At 52.2% G+C, this 18,622-nt stretch overlaps 1 protein-coding gene across 8 annotated transcripts in view; it reads left to right on the top strand.

Moving 5' to 3' along the window:
- The first annotated feature begins 5,373 nt into the window (after positions 1–5,373).
- NDRG4 (NDRG family member 4) overlaps positions 5,374–18,622 on the top strand; it is a 42,428-nt gene continuing 29,179 nt past the window's right edge. For 2 of the 8 annotated variants that reach the window (XM_049703106.1, XM_049703104.1), the window contains exon 1: positions 5,642–5,770. Coding sequence is in view for 5 of the 8 variants with exons in the window: in XM_049703103.1 (XP_049559060.1) it covers positions 6,356–6,392 (37 nt within the window). In the remaining 3 variants the exon portion in view is untranslated. Of the gene's footprint in view, positions 5,416–5,641; positions 5,771–6,250; positions 6,393–18,622 lie in introns of those variants that run through there. The other 6 variants (XM_049703103.1, XM_033419079.2, XM_049703105.1 and 3 more) reach the window with 5 other exon arrangements.

Genomic DNA, 18,622 nt, shown 5'->3' with positions numbered 1-18,622 from the left:
CAAAATAATAGAGAGAGGTCCTGTGTACCCTTAACTAAGTTTCCTCCAGTGGTAACACCTTACACATACAAGATCAAAAAAACTCAGGCTTTAAAGTTAAATTAGCACAATTGGGAAGGTGGGGCTGGCAACCACTCCACTCCTTCTCCAAGATTCCCCCAAGAACCTGCATAGGTGCGAAGCCAATCGGGACACCACACACAGGTCTCCTTTCAAGGATGGATGGGCTGGCATTGGCGGAGGTCAGAGACCAAGCACCCAGGCAAAGGGAGGCTGCAGAGTGGCCTTAGGAGGTCATCCAAGAGATGTGGGAAAGCAGCATCTTGGGGTAAATTGCTAGCAACACTGTTTCCAACAATGCAAAATTGGAAACATCCTAAATGCCCAACACTATGGGATCGGCTAAGAAAATAATGAAGCATCCACACAGTACAGTGCAGCTATTATCATTACGTTGCGGAAGAATAGTTTTTATCAGGGTAAATGTTCACGATATACTGGCAAGTGAAAAAAGATTGAGTGGCAAAAATATGTGCAGTATGATTCCTTGGGGGGAAACGCACACACACACACACACACACACACAGTGCTGAAGGACATACCCCTCCCCTCTGTCCCAATGTTAACATGTTAACACTGGTTATCTTTAGGCAATGGAATTATGAGTGATTTTAATTTTTCCTCTGCATTGTTTTCTGCATTGAGCATATATGACTATTAGAATTTTAAAAATATATTATCAGACCTACCCCTTGCCTGGACTCAGCACATACTGGGGCTCCATGTGTCGTAGAGCTTCCAGGGGAGGTGGAAGGGCATTCTCAAAGGGACCTGGAGGAGGTTCTGCTGTCCTCTTGGATCGGGGAGGACAGATTGGGGTGTCTGGAGTCTCCTGGAGAGCAAAGGGCAGGCACTGAAGGGGGAGGGTCTTAACATGTTATGGGAGAAAGGGGGTGGCAACATAGCCACTGCGTGGTCCAGGGTGGCCCAGGAGGGGGGAGCAGAGAATCTGGTGGCTGGTGAAATTCCAGAGGCAGCTTGAGACCAGACACTCACCGCTGCCTACTTGCTCATTCCAGCTTCCTCACCATCTGCTCACGCACACCCAGCCTTCTCCACCTAAATGCACGAGCTCCTGTCAGAGGGCAGGGCTGCAACATGCTCAGCTCTGTGCCTCCCTGAGCTTAGCATGGGGCCTAGCTGACCCACTGTGGGATGGATGGATGGATGGATGGATGGATGCTCTCCCCCAAACACCCTCTCTTCTATCTCCATCTGCCGACCGTCTACCTCTCTGCAGGCTCAGATGCCCCTACCTCCATGAAGCCCTTGCTGACCGCTCCAGGCCCCCGTGTACTGCACGGTAACCTCAATTGCACATGTTAGCAGAGTCCGCCCAGTACCCAGATTATGGCACTCTGAGGTGGTTTCCTCCATTGGGGTACAAACCTGAAAGGCAAGGTCAGTGCCTGGTCTGCTCTGGTTCTCCAGTGCACTCAGCACAGGGCTTGCCACCAAAGAGGCACTCAACCAAGCCTATAAAAGAAGAGAAAGGATCCTCTCTTCTCTCCCTGAGGCCATCTTACTCATCATTAGTGAGGGGAGTGTTAGTGGGGACAGGGGGACAGTTCCTGCTCAACCTCCCCCTGCTAACAGAGGGAGATTCGATGGCCCCAGGCTCCCCGGCACCCCTGACCCCACCTGCTGCTGCTTTTCACTTGCTCCCAGTCACGGTCACAAGGGGACTGGAGAGGAACGGTGACTCAGCCCAATTCATCACCACAGTGGAAAAACCCAGTCACCTGTCCTCCTGGCAAAGGGACCGGAGCTGCCTCTGCATCTGAAGGGCAGCGAGCCATACTTTTCTCAAGGTCCTTTTGTCTTTCGCCTGCTGAAAAATCAAAGAGCAAAGGATGTAGGAATATTATCACTTGACACTGTAGACTTGCAGTGTGATGCGACTCTCAGTGACCCAGGATGGTGTGTTTCCTCCATGCCAGGCTCCGAGTTAAGTGCCCGTGTGTGTCATCTCACAGCAGTTTCACAACAAGTCCATTATTATCTGAAGTGGGCACTGGCCACTCTTTTGGCCATCAGCATCTGACATGCCCTTCCTATGAGGCAGAGTCCACCTCCTACTAGAGGAACTGAAAACACATTTTTCCCAGCCTCCCTTGAAGCTTTGACAGAGTGCCTTTTACAGGCATCTCCAATCAGACATCGCATTCCTGACTGTGAATTAGAAACTGGTGACACGAACAAGCCGAGACCATACCAAGTCCATTCTGGTGACAGTGTGGCAGTGGCAGCAGCAGCCCCTCTGGCTTCAGAGGCAGCCATGGTCCTGGTGCCAGCACCCCGTGTCCCTGCCCAGGGGCGGTGCTGGCTGCAGCATCTGTTCCCGGGGATGGCAGCAGTGGTTTTGACCCCAGACCAATGCTACAGGGTTGTGCCTGGCTCCTGAGGTCCTGAGGGCTGCCCGTCATCCTTTTAACAAAGCCCTGTTTTGCTTAAATCAGACAGTAGGTTTCTATTTCCTGCAGTCACCCAGACTGATTCGGTAGCCTGAGTTTCCGGATGGGGAAATGAAGGCCCAAAGAGATGTTCAGACAGGCTGGGTCTCGTCTCTAGCTGAGGTACAGGCCAGTCTCCTCCCTGGTTTACAAATGGGAAAAGGGAAGTCCAGAGAGGGCCACAACTTTAGCAGCATCTTTCAGGTAATGAGGAGCAAGGCTTGAGGGATGTGACTTGGAGCCCCCCCGTCCCAGCCAACAGCTTGGCCATATGCCACGCTTGGCTCTCCTCTGTTAAAAACCCTGCCACCCAGCCTGCCCCCAAACACCCTGCCTCCCGCAAAGGGATGAAGAAGAGCCCTGGAGCAGAAGGAACTGAGAGCTTGTGCTTCTGCTCACTCAGCTGGGACTCTTCTGCCCAGCATGACTGACTCCTCCAGAAGGGGTCAGGGCCTCCCTCCCTGCCTATCCCATGAGCACCTTTTCTTTCTTTGTTTTTTTTAAATAAATTTATTTATTTTATTTATTTTTGGCTGTGTTGGGTCTTCGTTGCTGCATGCAGGCTTTCTCTAGTTGTGGCGAGCAGGGGCTACTCTTCGTTGTGGTGCGTGGGCTTGTCATTGCGGTGGCTTCTCTTGTTGTGGAGCATGGGCTCTAGGCGTGCGGGCTTCAGTAGTTGTGGCACGCGGGCTCTAGAGTGCAGGCTGAGTAGTTGTGGCGCACAGGCTTAGTTGCTCCACAGCATGTGGGATCTTCCCGGGCCAGGGATCAAACCCGTGTCCCCTGCATTGGCAGGCGGATTCTTAACCACTGCGTCACCAGGGAAGTCCTAAGCACCTTTTTTAAAAAAATAAATTTATTTATTTATGCCCATGTCGGGTCTTGTTACTGCACGCGGGCTTTCTCTAGTTGCAGTGAGCGGGGCCTACTCTTCGTTGCGGTGCGAGGGCTTCTCATTGTGGTGGCTTCTCTTGTTGCGGAGCACGGGCTGTAGGCACAAGGGCTTCAGTAGTTGTGGCACATGGGCTTAGTTGCTCCGCGGCATGTGGGATATTCCCAGACCAGGGCTCGAACCCGTGTCCCCTGCATTGGCAGGCGGATTCTTAACTACTGCGCCACGAGGGAAGTCCCCTAAGCACCTTTTCTTGATGCAATAGCTCCCTGGTAGGGCAGTGTTCTCAGAATCACATTGCTTCATCATCTATTAAAGCTTTATTTTTTAGGGGTTTAAATCCTCAACCTAACCCCCCACACACAAATGCCCACTTGGGGTTCATGAATTATCTAAACCAGATGGATTTGTCTGCATTAGTTCAAGTCTATGGCAGACACCATTCCACACACAGATCTGTCTGTGTGCAGATGTGTCACAGTGTCAAAGCTCTTATTAGGCAGCCTTTTACATCCTCCTGGGGCCTGTATTCCAATTCAGAACAGGCTAGGCCTCATGAATTACGTTACTAGAACATCAACAGTTAGTTTTATTCAATAACCAGGCCTGAAATTATTGGAAAGGATAGAATTCAGAAAAGCCTGAAAGAATCTATGATGCAATAATAACAGTTTTATCCTCAGTAATCACAAGGACTATTTATTGAGCACTTCATCCATGTGTCTGGCACTATGCTAAGCATTTTATGCCATCATTTAATTCTTAGGAGCCCTCTGAGGTCAGCATTATCCCAGTTTTACAGAGTATAACATGAAGCCTCAGAGAGAATAAGTCACACAGCCGGGAAATTATAGAACCAGCCTGTACTCTTAAGGACCGGTTCCAGGCTTGTATACGTAGAACCAGTTTCCTGGACGTTTTGGATGTAGAGGTTTACTCTGTCACCACCTCCCCTCATCATCCCTTTACAAAGGAGGAAACTGCGAGTCAAGAATTTCCCCAAGGTGAGCCCCAGAGTTGTAAGGAGGACCCAAGCTTGCTGCCTTCTGTGCAGTTTATGTACTGCACCCCAAGCAGGAATGTGCACCCCATCTGGGGCCACCAAATCTTACCAGCTTCCTAAACGTTGCAGAGTCGGTTAATTCAAAGTCATAGTAGCTTTCACGGAAGCCTGGAGCCGAGGGAAAGCTGGGACCTCATTACAAACCAGCCCAGTTAAAGGTTCAGTGAAGGGGGAGACGCACTGAAGGATCCTTTGACGTCTCAGGCCGCACCATCCCGGACCTCCCAGATGACCTGGTCCAACACAGTCACTCTGCACCGGAAAGGCTGGAATCGGGAGGGGCAGAGCCCCGCCCAAGGTCAGTGGCAGAGCCTGAATAGAACCTCTGTCTCCAGGAGCCCTCCTCTTGAGCTGTCTTGCCCAAGTAAATTTTTTCAGGTCATCACATTTCCATTCACCCTACAGTAGGACTCCATCCAGGGACTTTGGTGTTCCCTCTTTTGGGGTAACAGGTGTGAGAGCAACGTCACTGGGCCTGACCAGAGTGAGCCTGAGCACAAAAGGGGTCCCCAGTTCCCTTTCCTGCTCGCTCAGATAATGGAGGGTGAATGGGGGAGAGCAGGGACCTCGCCACATTCGGGGGGAGGGGGCGGGGCAAGGGCCCAGAACACCTCTGGCTGGAATCACTCCCGCATGAGTTCCCCAAGGAAACCCTAGGGCTCTGAAAACGGGGGACGACGACCCAAATCCCCCTCAGCGCCTGGCTCTTCCCAACCCCCCAGGGCTTTTCCCCAGCAGCTCCCAGCCGGCGACAGGGACGGGGGAGGGGGTGCTGTCTCCTCCAGGCTCCTGGGGAATCTAAACAAAGACTGGGGCAGAGACCGCTCCCTCCCGCGGGAGTCCGACGCCACGCGGCTACCAGGGGACTGGCGGCGCGGGCGGGGCCTCCCACCGCCCCCGGCGCACTCCGAGCAGCGGGGGACCCTTCCTCCGGGCGCCTGCAGGAGGTGAGGAGCAGGCCGATCGTCCCGGGGTCTCCGCTAGGTTCGGGTGTCCGGGGGCCTAGCTCGCCAGCCCACTGGGCACTCCAGCCGCAGCGGGAGGCGGAAGCCGAGCGTGCAGAACCGCCTCCCGGGTCCAGACCCCAGGCCCGGCCCAGCACCCGGGCCGAGCGCCCACGCTCCCCGCGCCCTCGTGGGCACGCCCCCCGCGGCGCACCACCCCCGGCCCGGCCCCCGCCCCCAGCAGCGGCGGCTCTGCAGAGGGGCCGGGCGCTGCCTGCACCTGCACCCGCGCGTTGGCTGCAGCAGCGCAGAGGCCCGGCTCCCCGCCTGCGCGTCTGTCTTGCTCGCCTCACCCTAGGTGAGTCGGCGGCGCCCCGAGACCCATCTCCCCCCATTCCCCGGCCACTGCGGCCGCGGCCGGCCCCCCGCCCCGGCGCAGCCCCCGCGAGCGGGCCGCCTTGTCGCCGGGCCACACTTCGCCTACGAGGGCGGCACCCCCCCCTCCTCAGCCCACTCCGCCCCGCTCGGGCTCTTCCTCCTCGCCTTCCCGGCCAGAGGCGCGGACCCCCAGGGCCACGGCCCCGCGGCCGCCCGCGCCTCCCTGATCGCGACATCGGGGGCGGCCGGGCCTCTTTGTTCGGGCGGCGGCACAGGGGCCCACTCCCGCCGCCTCCCAGAGTGTCACCCGCACCCACCCCGCGCGCTCTCTCAGCCTCCCGGAGTTCACCCGGACCAGGTGGCGGCGGGCGCCTTTGAGGGGTGCGCGGCCGTGCAATTGGTGGATTTTTTTAAACCTGTTTGGAGGGGGGAGCGCGGCGTGGGGGGCGGCGAGAGCTCTCCCGGCTCCCGGCTGCTCTTCCTGCTTCACTTCTCGCTCTCCTGCTGTTTCCCTCCTCGCCTCCCGCGCTCCTCTCCCCTGCTCGGCTGAGCGCGGGGCGCAGACATGAAGGTGCTGGGACACAAGATAGAGCTGCTGACAGGTACCGCCGGCCTCTCCCCGCCGCTGCCCCTCTGCGCGGCCCTCGCTGCCCGCTACTTGCCGAGTTGGAGCGGGGCTTGGTGGCTGTGGCCGCGGGTTTGGGGTGGCTCGGGTTCGGGCAGGAGGAGAGGGGGTGCAGATACCAGCTAAGTCCTAGCTTGTGCGCTGCGGGTTCCTGTGCGGAGCCTGGCCCCGGGAGAGGACTTGGGGCGGTGCCCTGCTCGGCTTTGCTCTCTGAGGGGCCCGGCGTTTGGGTGGGTAGAGCGCTTGCCTCAGGGGCGCGCGTTCGAGGACTGGCCCCCTGGAGTCTCCCGACTAGTCAAGCTCTAGGCAGGTCCCCAAAAAGGGAAAGAGAGCTTAGAGCCCCTGCCCTTCAATCAGTGTCACTCAGTCCCCCCAAGAAAGGAGCTTCCTGGGCTCCCAACAGGACCTCTGCCGTGGGCCTCTGAGTTCCTGCTCCCCGTGAGAATCTGAGCACCTCTCCCTGGGAGGAGAAGTTACTTGCTCGGAGTAGAGGCCAAGTGGCCAGGAAAGTGGGAAGCCAGATTGGGCCCTGGTGACTGGGGAACTTCAGCCTTGGGGCCCCTGTGAAGAAATGGCCAGACACCGCACTGGAAACCATATCCTGGGTGCTGTGGCTGGAGATAACAGAGGACACTGGGTCTGCCCAGAAGAGTAGGCGGAACAGGGGCCAGGGGTCTGAAGGGTGGAGACGCTCTCCCAGGCATGAAGGGCAAACAGTACAGGTGGCTTCTGTGGTCTCCCCAAGGGAGAGGTGGGGAGAGACCTAGACAGGAGGATGGGGGCTAAGAAAGGGAAACAGTTGGGAAGTCCAGATCCCACCAGGTCCTGGGCTGTCGAAGTGCTCGATCAATGTGTACTGGATGGACATGTGGATTCCAGAAATCGTCCCCTGGCGCCTGGGAGGTTTGATCCCTGACTTGGAGGACCTTACCATCTAGTGCAAGGGAACAGCACAGGAGCCCTGTTACAAGAAAGGGAAGGGGGCAACAGTGTGAGGACACACTCAGGAAACAGGTTGGAGTCTGGGGGTGGGGGCAGGAGGAGAGCAGATAGATTTGAGCAAGTGGCAGCGTTTGAACTGGACCCTAAATGACAGAACTTCTATTAACCGAGTGGGAGGTGGCATTACAGGCTGAAGGATGGACGGACCAGCATACGCAGAGGCCCTGGGATGTGAGAGAGGCTTGAACTGGGAGTGATGTGACGTGAAGCAGAGGCCAGAGGGCCTGGAGTGTGTGGGATGGGGTGGGCTGGGGGTTGGGTGAAGTTTCGGGCTGTGAGTACGTGTTCAAGTAACAGTGGCCACTCCTTAGCTCATGCCAAGCTCAGAGGGAAGAGAAGGTGGGCGCTGTTCCTGGAGCGCTAGAAACACCGGCCAGGTGCTCAGAAGCGCGAGATCTGAGCCCAGTTAGCCGTGCGGCTGGCACCCCCCCCCCCCAATCCCTTGCCAGCTTGCCTTGTAGAGCTCACCTGAGGCAGGCCAGTCCTCCTGACTCCAAAGGGAACCACAGCAGCGGCTGAACTTGTTAATCCCCCCCCACCCCCACCCCCACCCACCCCGCGAGGGAAAGTTTGCACCACCCCGTGGGTTTTTAGAGCCCTGCATGCAGGACAGAACTCCTAGATCCTTCCCCTTCTCCTCTTCCAGCCCCAGAAGGGCCTGGAGGAGGAGTGTTCGTGGGAGACATGCGTCAGGGCTGCAACGGGGGTCCAGGCTTTGGGGTCCCAATACAGTGTACCCTCGTCTTCTGGGTTCATGGGTCAGGGCCCCTCCTCCCTCATCAGACAGACGTGCCCGGTTCTCACAGGCTCTCTAGACCCCTGGCCAGTCTGGAACAGGACTCCGTCGGTCACTATCATCAGTCTTGGACTCCCATTGCACCTCTCACCAGGCCCTGGGAGACAGGGCATCCCTGCCAGCCGCGCCACCGTGGTTTTTCTAGCCTTCCCTCTTTCTCCAGCTGCCTCCCATCCTCTTCCTCGTCCCACTGATCTGGGTTCAAATCCCAGCCCCGGTTCTGGCCAGCCGTGTGATTTCAGATAAGCTGCTTAACCTCCCTGACTTCAGTTTTCTCATCTTAGAGATGGAAATGTTGACGCCTCCCTCTGAGAGCCGGCGTGAGGCTCACTGAGATAGTACAGGTGGCACACCCGGATGGGGCCTGGCCCTGGTGGGCACCTCGTGGGCTTCATCTCCCCTCAGCTTCCTGGTCTTGGCTGTCCCTGTGATGGAGGGGTCCAGCTGCGCTGGCCGGTTGGCCACGAGGAAGTTTGGATCTATCTCCACCCACTTTACCCGAGTCACGTGCATCTGTGAGATTTTGACCCGTCTCCTCTGTTGGATGATGGGCAGGTCACAGGGTGGTGGCCGGTTTATTGTGGTGGCATACAGCAAGTGCTCAGTAGTTGTTGACTGAGTCCAGGCTCAGCAACGTCTCCAGGATGATTTCTTAGAGGTCTCCAACTCCTTGCCCCACACCAGCATTAGGAAATTATTTCACTGAACCTTTTGTTAAACCCATGTTTATTTAGCTGTTTATAGTTTTCACATTCTCCCATTTTATCATCATGATCATTTACCAATGAGGTCAGTCTCTGCCTCACGTCCTGCGGCTGAGAAGAGGTGGAGCTGGGTTTCAAACCTGAGTCCTGAGCCCTGAGCCATCCCATGCATTTCTTTTTTATTTTTTTTTAATCTTTCGTGTTCGCCTTCCCGCCTGCCTTCCTTCCTTCTCCACACAGCATGTGGGATTTTAGTTCCCTGACCCACACCCTGTGCACTGGAAGCACGGAGTCTTAACCACTGGACCACCAGGAAAGTCCCACCATGCGTTTCTAATTGCCTGGCTCCGGGCCAGTCTCATAGCTGCTCTACATTTCACTTTCCTCATCTGTGAAATAGGTTCGTTGTGGTACCTCCCATACAGGTGTGAGACTGTGTGCGTGTAAAACGTTGAGAGCAACATCTGGCAGGCAGGCAGCAAATGGCAGGTGTAGGGCTGTTGTCCCCGAGCTGCCTTCTGGGTCCTGGAGTCTCCTCCCCTTCCCCCTGTGCTCCAGTCATCAGATTCCCTTCCTCAGGGAAGTTCCAGTTCCTCCTCTGGGTTCTCCACACAATCCAGGCCTCCCTGAGATGTGCCTCTGGGGGACCCTGCTTTGGCCTCAGGTTCCCGTCACCTGGGACAAGGTGAGGCACGACATCTGGGGTTGGGCCCTGCTGGCCGGACATCCACAGCTCTGACACCAGGTGGGCAAAGCCAGGTACCCCTCACTTGGCTTGGAAGGATGCCCATGAGTTGTCACACGCAGCCCGAACATGTCTTTTTGTTCCAGAGGGAAGAAGGGGCTGTTCCTTCACAGGTGGGCGATGCTTAGGCGGCCGGCACTTAGAATTACAGACACCTTTACAGAGTTTTCCGGTGTAGGGAGGGCAGGGATTTGGGAATCAGAGGATGTGAATTTCAGGGTTTCCTCTCCACTTGTCAGCTCCCGAGCAAATTCTTAATTTCTCTCAGCCTCAGTCTCCTTATCAATAAATGGGAATAAAGGCCCTTCCTCGTTAGCATGGTGAGAAGGAGCCCGGAACTCTGTCCTGCCCACACACAAGCTCCCTGTAGAGTCCCCAGAGGGCAGACTCTCGGTGCCTTTTTTTATTTCTTCGTGAGATGGGGAAAAGTGGGACATTCGTCTGTTTGCAGTAGAAAGGTGATGGTTTCTGTGCATTTATACTCCAATGGTCGGTCTCCAAGATGGTTCAGAGTCAGAGATCTAAAATGGCAGATTGAGGGCTCTGAAATAGTCCCTTGGGAGCCTCAGTATTAGACGTTGGAAATTTTAAAAAATATACTTGATGTGTGATTAGAAAGCAAGCCTTTTGCCAGTTCAGTCTGGAATTTTGGTATCATTTTAATGCATGGAATGTGTATTTAAATAGTGTTTGATTGTTGGCAGGTGTGTTGACCCATATATTTATATGTGGGGGAAACGGAGGCATTGATTTACCCCAGGAGGCTGAAAATAGGACCCTGAATCCTCATGTCCAGTTCATCCATTTTAGTAAACATCACTGCTTCGCTGGGGTACTGCGAGAGATAGGTGTGAGGGGACACGTGGCCTGCAGGAAGAGGGGAGAAGGGAGCAGTTCATTAAGCGGGGCGTGGGGAGATGGGCAAGCTGTTCCGCTGGTGCAACTTCTATGAAGGGCAAGTTGGCAATGATGTATCAAAAGCTTAAAAATATGTATCATCTGTGACTCAGCAGTTGAATTTTTAGGAAAAAATAAAGATGTGTTCAGAGGTGTTTGTTCAAGGATGTTATCCCATAGTTGTTTATAGAAGAGAAGAAAAAAACGGGAAACAACCTAAATGCCCAACAGTAGGGGAGGTTAAATAAATAGGAATGCATTCAAACCAGGGAACCCCAGGCAGCTGTGAATTATGCTACCAAAAGTTATTTACCCACCTGAACAGATGTCTCCTTATATACATGTAATAACGTGATGACAGCTCACAACATGGCATTTGTCATGTGCCAGGCACAGTCCTAAGCACTTTCTGTATGTTAACTCATCATCATAACAACCCTATGAGGTATGTGCCGTTATTTCCTCCTTTTAACAGATGAGGAAACTGAAGCACAGGTTAAGTAACTTGCTTAAGGTCACACAGATGGCAAGTAACTGGCTGAAATTTGCACCAGGTTATCTGGCTCCAGAGTCCAAAATACGTTTCAGTTTAAAAAAACAAAAACCTTTTTTTCAGTGTATAGATTATTAGCACTGAAAATGAAAGGAGATAAGCAAAAATGTTAACAGTGTTTTCCTCTGGTTACTAGGATTGTATGTGATTTTTTATTTCTTTTTGCTCTTTTGCTTCTCTGACTTTTCTCAGTGAATGTGTATTGCGTGAAATTCAAGTTCTATTTTTAAAATGAAAAATGAACAAATGTACAGGGGAGAGTGCTAAGTGCTGGGGTTCGGATGAAACCAGAATTCCTACAGGAATTCTGAAGGAGAGCTGAATTCCGGGGTTGTTGGGAGGGTGTGTTCTTGGAAAACTCGAGAGAGGAAGAGTCATTCACCATGGGTATTGAAGTTGGCTTTCCATGTTTATAGGGAAGAGGATACAGACAAAGTGAGTAACGCAGATGGGGCTGCAAGGTCGTGGGGTGTGCGTGTGCGTGTGCACAGGCGTGCTAGGCTGAATTACGGCCCCCAAACATACTCAGATCCTAATTCCTAGAACCTGTGAACGTTACTTTATATGACAACAGAGACTTTGCAGTTGTCCTTAAGTTAAGGATCTGGAGATGCGGAGATTATCCAGGTGAGCCCTAAATGCAACCACATGTGTTCCTGTAATGGGAGCCAGAGGGAGATGCAGCCGCAGACCACGGAAGAAGAAGGTAATGTGACGTCTGCAGCAAGACGCTTCACTTGCTCCCACTGCTGGCCTTGTAGATGGAGGAAGGGGGCACGAGTCAAGGAATGCAGGGAACACAGCTCTAGAAGCTGGAAAAGGTGGGAGAACACATCCTCCCCCAGCACCTCCAGAGGGAGAGTGGTCCTGCCAATGCCTTGATCTCAGCTCAGGGCCACTGATTTGGGCTCCTGACCTCCGGAAGCGTAAGACATTAGACACGTCTTGTTTGAAGCCACCAAGGCTGTGGTGATTGGTTAGAGCAGCGCCAGGAAGGCAGTGCTGGGGTGCCTGCAGACCTGCCCCGGTGCCTCAGCCACCGTAGAGGCTGGCCCCGTGGCCATGGGCTTGGGGTCTGGAAACCTGCTTCTGATCAGGCCCTGGCTGTTTGACCTTGGGCTGAGCCCACAGAATAGTTCCGAGGATCAGCCGGGGAGATCATCATGACACTGTTTTGTAAGCACGAGAGCATCACCCACCCAAGCGTTGGTAGGATGTGAGCTTCTGCTTGCCTGCCACAAACCTAGTCTCTGTGTCATAACGGAAAAGCTTTCATGGCACGCCCTTCCCCTTTCCTTAATCCTCAGGTGCTTTAAACTCCAAACCACAGATGAAAGGTGTACTCCAACCAGAATGGCCATATGTCTTAAGCCCCGTCACCAGTACCTTTGAGGACTGAGATGTTTTTTCAGTTCACATGTTGGGGGCAGTGCACGGCAGGCACTGTGTGCCTGGAGATGCTCCAGTCCTGGGCAAGTGAGAATCCTGGCCTGTCCCACCCGAGCGTACCCCTGTTCCTCGTCCATCAAGTGAGTGTTCTAAGCCCACTGCGCCCAAAGCCCTTGCCAGCTCCAAAGTGTTTGCTTTGGAGACAGACATCATATGTGAACCCAGCATACTGGGACAGGGCAGAGAGGGACAGTGGTCAGCGGTGGCCTGGAGGTCCCCTGCAACCTGAAGTGGTCATCCAGGAGGACCACAGGCCGCAGAATGTTCTGGGGCTCCTTTTTACCATTGCATCTTCGGATTCACCTGATGGAAGTGCCTGGGTTGGAAGAGGCCTGAACTGCCAGGGTGGACCGTGGTGTTGCCATTCAAGTGTGGTAGGGAAGCCCTGCCTCCAAGCCCATGAGCCCTCTGACCCCACGCCCAGGCCTGGCTACCCCGTGTGATTGCCAGACAGGTGGGTGGGTGCTGGGCTTTGCTTGGCCCCTCTGGACCATGCAGGTGAAAAGACCTTAGATGTTGTGTTAGGTCTCTTGGTTGCAAGTGACAGAAACTGAACTTAGCCTGACACAAAGAAGGGAGACTAGGGTGTCTGTGCAGCACAGTGGACCTACGGCCACTGAAGGCCATCAGGCTCTGTTTCTCTCTCTCCCCCACTCCTATCAGTTCCATTCTTTGGGTTGGTTCGGCCCCAAGTCAGTCCCTTCCTCGTGGTGGCAAAATGGCTGCTGACTCACATACCATCCTCCTGATAACCCCAGCAAAGAGCTGCTCAAATATTCCAGCAAAGGCCTTGCCCTGATTGGAACCCACACCTCTCCCTGAACTGTCTCTGAAACCAAATGTAGTGTGTCCACTTGGTTGCCGCACCCCGCTCCTACCTCTCCAGCTGTTCCTGCACACTCTCTACTGCTTTCTCCTCATCTCCTTTCTCTAGGGCTCATCCTGGGGCCGCTTCTCTGTCCTCACTCACTCCCTAACTGACCTCATCTAGTCTCATGCGTTCAGACATCGTCTGTGTGGTGACGTCTCCAGTCCCAGACTCTCCCCTGAAGTGCAGACTCTTATAACCACCTGCCATTTGCAGCCCCACCTGACTCAGGTCTAAGCCAGCCGCCTGGGCTTTCCCCCCACCTCTTTTTACCAAGGTCTTCCGGACTCATAAATGGCAGCTCTCTCCCTCCCGTGGCCCAGGACAAAACCAAATCACCCTTGACTCTTCTCTCTCTCATACCCCACAGCTGATCCATCCGCAGCTCCCCCCTGGAGCTACCCTCAGAACATACCCAGAACCTGAGGACTTCTCACCACCTCCACAACGGCCGTCAGCATCTCTCTCCCGGATTAATACAGTGACTGGTCTCCCTGTTTCCACCCTCACCCCCTAGGTCTGTTCTACACATAGAACATGGAAGGAAATCCTGTCACATCATCCCACTGCTCAAACCCCTCCAAGGCACCTCACTCAGGAAAAGCCGGAGTTTTTCTAACAACCTTTTAGACGAAACGTGATCTGATGCCTCTGCTCTTCCCTCTTGGGCCTCATTCCTCCTTGTCTCCCCCAACTCACTCTGCTCCAGCCACGCTGGCTTCCTCACATCCACCTGAACACGCCAGGCAAACCCCTGCCTCACAGCCTTAGCGCTTGCTATTCCCTCTGCCCTGAGCGCTCTTCCAGGCATCCACAAGGGCCCCCCCCCCCACCTCCTCCACGTCCTTGCTCTGGTCACCTTCTCAGTGAGGCCTGCTCCCACACCCTGTTTCAGATTGCAGCCCCCAGCCCCATGCTCTTTCCCCTTCTGTGACATTGCTTCCTTGTGCACCTGGCATGTCTGACGCACTGTATATTTACTTAGATTTGTTGATTGTTTGCCTACCCCCTCCCCTGAAAGTTCCACAAAGGTAGGACTTTTTGTCTGTAATGATCAATCTTTTATCTCTGGTGCCTAGAATAGTGCTTGACACATAGTAGCTGCTCAATCAATATCTGGTGAGTGAATGAATGAAGGAAGGAAGGAAGGACTTAGGCCTGGGGCACTTGGCCGCCCCTGGCCGCCCCTGAGGGTGTGGTCATCCCTGTACTGCATGGACTGAGGATGGGGCAGGGGTGCCATTTCCACAACCAGGTGCTGTTATGAGAAGAAATGGCCTGGGGTTGAGCAGGGCCCCCCTTCTGCAGACATATGTGAGGCAGGAAGACCCTGGGAGTTGCTTGGAGTGGGCGCTCCTCTGCCAGGTGAGTGTGCCGTTCTTCAGAACACGAGTGCGTGAGGCAATTCAGAGGGAAAGGGGGCTTTCCAGGAGAGAAATAGCCAGTGAGAAAGCTGCCCCTTCGGCCTCTCTCTCTCCTGCCGACCACGTTGCAGACCTCCGAGCTGGAGGAGGCTTGTTGCCTCGGCTTACCCCTTTGAATCTGGCGCAAAGATCCAGGACAAGCGTATCTTTGTTTCTGGAACATTTGCCAAATTAGGCAAAGATACAGGACTGAACTGAGGCACCTGTGTTAAAGAAACTTGAGAATTTGTGGCCGAAAGTGCCAAACTGAGCTTTTTAACTTTTGGATGTGGGTCTTAGTTACTCGTGTTGATGCAGTTACTGTGTGCTGGAAGGGGCTGGCGCACTCCCTGAAGCGAGGATGCTGTTCAATGCAGAGAGGAGGCTGTGGGCTCTGGATCAGCCCTAGAATTTCCCTGTGTCCCCTTGGGCAAGCCCCATCCTGTTCCTTTTCTTTGAGTTCCTTTAGCATGTTAGGCTGGGTCTCCAAGAAAATTGTCCCAAGTTTAGATTAGCTTCAATGACATGTGACAGAAAACCCACGATAATAATAGATTCAACAACAAAACAGAAACAGACTCACAGACATAGAAAACAAACTTATGGTTACCAAAGGGGGAAGTGGGGGGAGGGATAAAATAGGAGTTTGGGATACACAAAGTATAGATACGTGCTACTATATATAAAATAGATAAACAAGGACCTACTGTATAGCACAGGGTATTCTACTCAATACTCTGTAACGACCTATATGGGAAAAGAATCTGAAATATATATATATATATATATGTAAAACTGAATCACTTTGCTCAACACCTAAAACTAACACAATATTATAAATCAACTATACCTCAATTAAAAAATAGATTAAACAAGATAAAAGTGTGTTTCCCTCTTTCATAAGCAGAGTCTAGAGATAGGCCATCCAGAATTATGACTTCATGATTCTCAGGAACCTAGACTTCTATATTGCCACTCTGCCACCTTTAGTATCCAGCCTCAGGGTCCAAAATGGCTGTCAAGCTCCCACCATCACATCTATATTCCAGCCAGCAGGAGGAAGGAAAGGTTGAAGAATGACATGTCTCCTCCCTTTAAGAGCACTACCCCAAAGTCACATGCTTCCACTTACATCTAACTGGCTGATTGCTGTCACATGGTCATAAATAGGCTTTATTCCCATTGTCTACCTGCTTGTCTAAAATTTGGGAATCTATTAAGAAGAAGAAGAGAACAGGTATTGGGGGACAATTAACAGTCTCTGCCCCAGTAGGACTTTTTACTGGCTCCGTACAGAAGCTGCTCACATGGAGTGTGTTGTTGGGATTCCAGTTCTGTCTGCCCTTGCCCTTGGTCTGGGGATTGGAGGCTTATTATGTCTGCATTTATAGCAATTTTTTTTTTTTTTTTTTTTTTTTTTGTGGTACGCGGGCCTCTCACTGTTGTGGCCTCTCCCGTTGCGGAGCACAGGCTCCGGACGCGCAGGCTCAGCGGCCATGGCCCACGGGCCCAGCTGCTCCGCGGCATGTGGGATCTTCCCGGACCGGGGCACGAACCCGTGTCCCCTGCATCGGCAGGCGGACTCTCAATCACTGTGCCACCAGGGAAGCCCCTATGTCTGCATTTAATACCTGGAACCACGTGTGTACAGAAACAGAGTTCACACATTGCTGCTGTACCTCAACAGAAGAAAGTTTTATAAAAGAGCTATGTTGGGCTTCCCTGGTGGCGCAGTGGTTGAGAGTCCACCTGCCGATGCAGGGGACATGGGTTCGTGCCCCGGTCTGGGAAGATCCTACGTGCCGCGGAGAGGCTGGGCCCATGGGCCATGGCCGCTGAACCTGCTCGTCCGGAGCCTGTGCTCCGCAACGGGAGGGGCCACAAGAGTGAGAGGCCCGCGTACCGCAAAAAAAAAAAAAGAGCTATGTTATGGCAACTCTTAAGATGCACCGTTTTTTTCATAACATCTCTAAAATACAGTCTCTGTAGGTAAGTTGGGCACCAGGACTACTGTCCTTGCCATCACATGTACACCAAAATTTGCTGCTTGGAGAGAAATCCTGGAATCAGTAGTGGAGCACTCTTGGGAAATGCTGCACCACAGATGATCTTAATGTCAGAGGAGCTGGGACTTCATGGAAAAGCATAGCCAGTAACAACTTCAAGACGGAGTGATTCGGAGGCACTGGACCCTGAATGTGAAGAAGTTTTAGGAAGACCCGACACAGTTTATTTCACTTGTATTTTCCTTTTTAAGAATTTACAAGTGTTGTAAGCAACTATACTTCAATTTAAAAAAAAAAGAATTTACAAGAGTGCTAGATGCTTTTAAAAATTTGGGTCTGGGACTTCCCTGGTGGTCCAGTGGCTAAGACTCCGCACTCCCGATGCAGGGGGCCCAGGTTCGATCCCTGGTCAGGAAACTAGATCCCACATGCCGCAACTAAAGACCCCACATGCTGCAACTAAAGACCCCGCATGCCGCAGCTAAAAGATGCCACATGCTGCAACTAAAAGATCCTGCACAGACGAAGATCCCGCATGCTGCAACTAAGACCCAGCACAGCTAAATAAATAAATAAATATTTTTTTAAAATTTTGGGCCTAAGTCTAAAACAATAAAATATTAAAAAAATAAAGTAAGTCCCCAAAGTTCTGAATAGTAAGAACTCATTATGTGAGTAGCAGTTCTGAAATTACTTTGTGTGTATACTAGGAGTGAACAAATAAAAATATTGGGGATAATGAGAACCAGGTTTCTCATTGTGGAAGAAAAACAATTACAATTAAAGAAAGGGGGGAAGTTAGAATAAACTGAGAGGTGTTGAATTGGAATTAGAGGTATCAGTATAAATTCCAGACTTTTAATAGATATACAGATACATAGATATAGAATGTGTGTGTGTGTGTGTGTGAGTGATTGAGGCAGAAAAAATGCAAGGTGAGTTTGGAACATCATATAGGGCTAGAAAATTAGAAACAACTCAAAAAAATGATGGGCGCGTGGTGAAAGGACCCAAGAGCCAGCTTGAAGGAACTCCCAATGGCCAAATCTGGCACAATCAGAGCAATAAAGTAATAATAGAGATTGATTATAACCCATAGAATAAAATAAGTAATTGAATAAATAAGTAGATGGAGAAGAAAAGACAGCTCTTTTTCTTCGAGGAGAATTCCAGTTAATGTAGAAGAGATGATGGAAATAGAAAATTATCGTTAAGCAAATACCACAGTAATAACTGTAGGCAAGCATCATCCATGGTTGCTAAAATTAGTGCGCGAAAGTATGATGAGAAACAGGATGTCTGCATAGTCTCAGAGTATCTTCCCACAAGATACGTATTAATTACAAAGGGAAAAATAGTAACTTTACACTGGAGAAACGTGGCAGACACCACCTGAATCGGGTGATCAAGCTTAACATCCCCAATAATAAAACAGATTGACATCTTGTAACCCATAAAATGGTACAATGACAAGGGCACATCTCTTCTGCTGTATTCTTACTAAAAATGCATCACCTTGGTCTAATCAGAAAACAACAGACAAACCCAGACTGAGGGACATTCTACAGATTTAACTAATCAGTATTTTTCAAGTGTCAACATCATAAAAGACAGACTGAGGCACTGTCCCTGATTGGAAGAGACTGCATGACAACTCTGTGCAATGTGGCATCCTGGACTGGGAGACTATTGGGAAAACTGGTGAAATTCATCTCAGGTCTGCAGATTACTTCACCATATTGTATCAGTATTTTCTTTCCTGGTTCCTCTTAATTGTATTAAGG

This window comes from Orcinus orca, chromosome 20 (assembly GCF_937001465.1).
Source record: "Orcinus orca chromosome 20, mOrcOrc1.1, whole genome shotgun sequence".
NCBI classification, from domain to species: domain Eukaryota; kingdom Metazoa; phylum Chordata; class Mammalia; order Artiodactyla; family Delphinidae; genus Orcinus; species Orcinus orca.
Note: the sequence above shows the minus strand (reverse complement) of the source record. Positions and strands in the feature narration are given on the sequence as shown.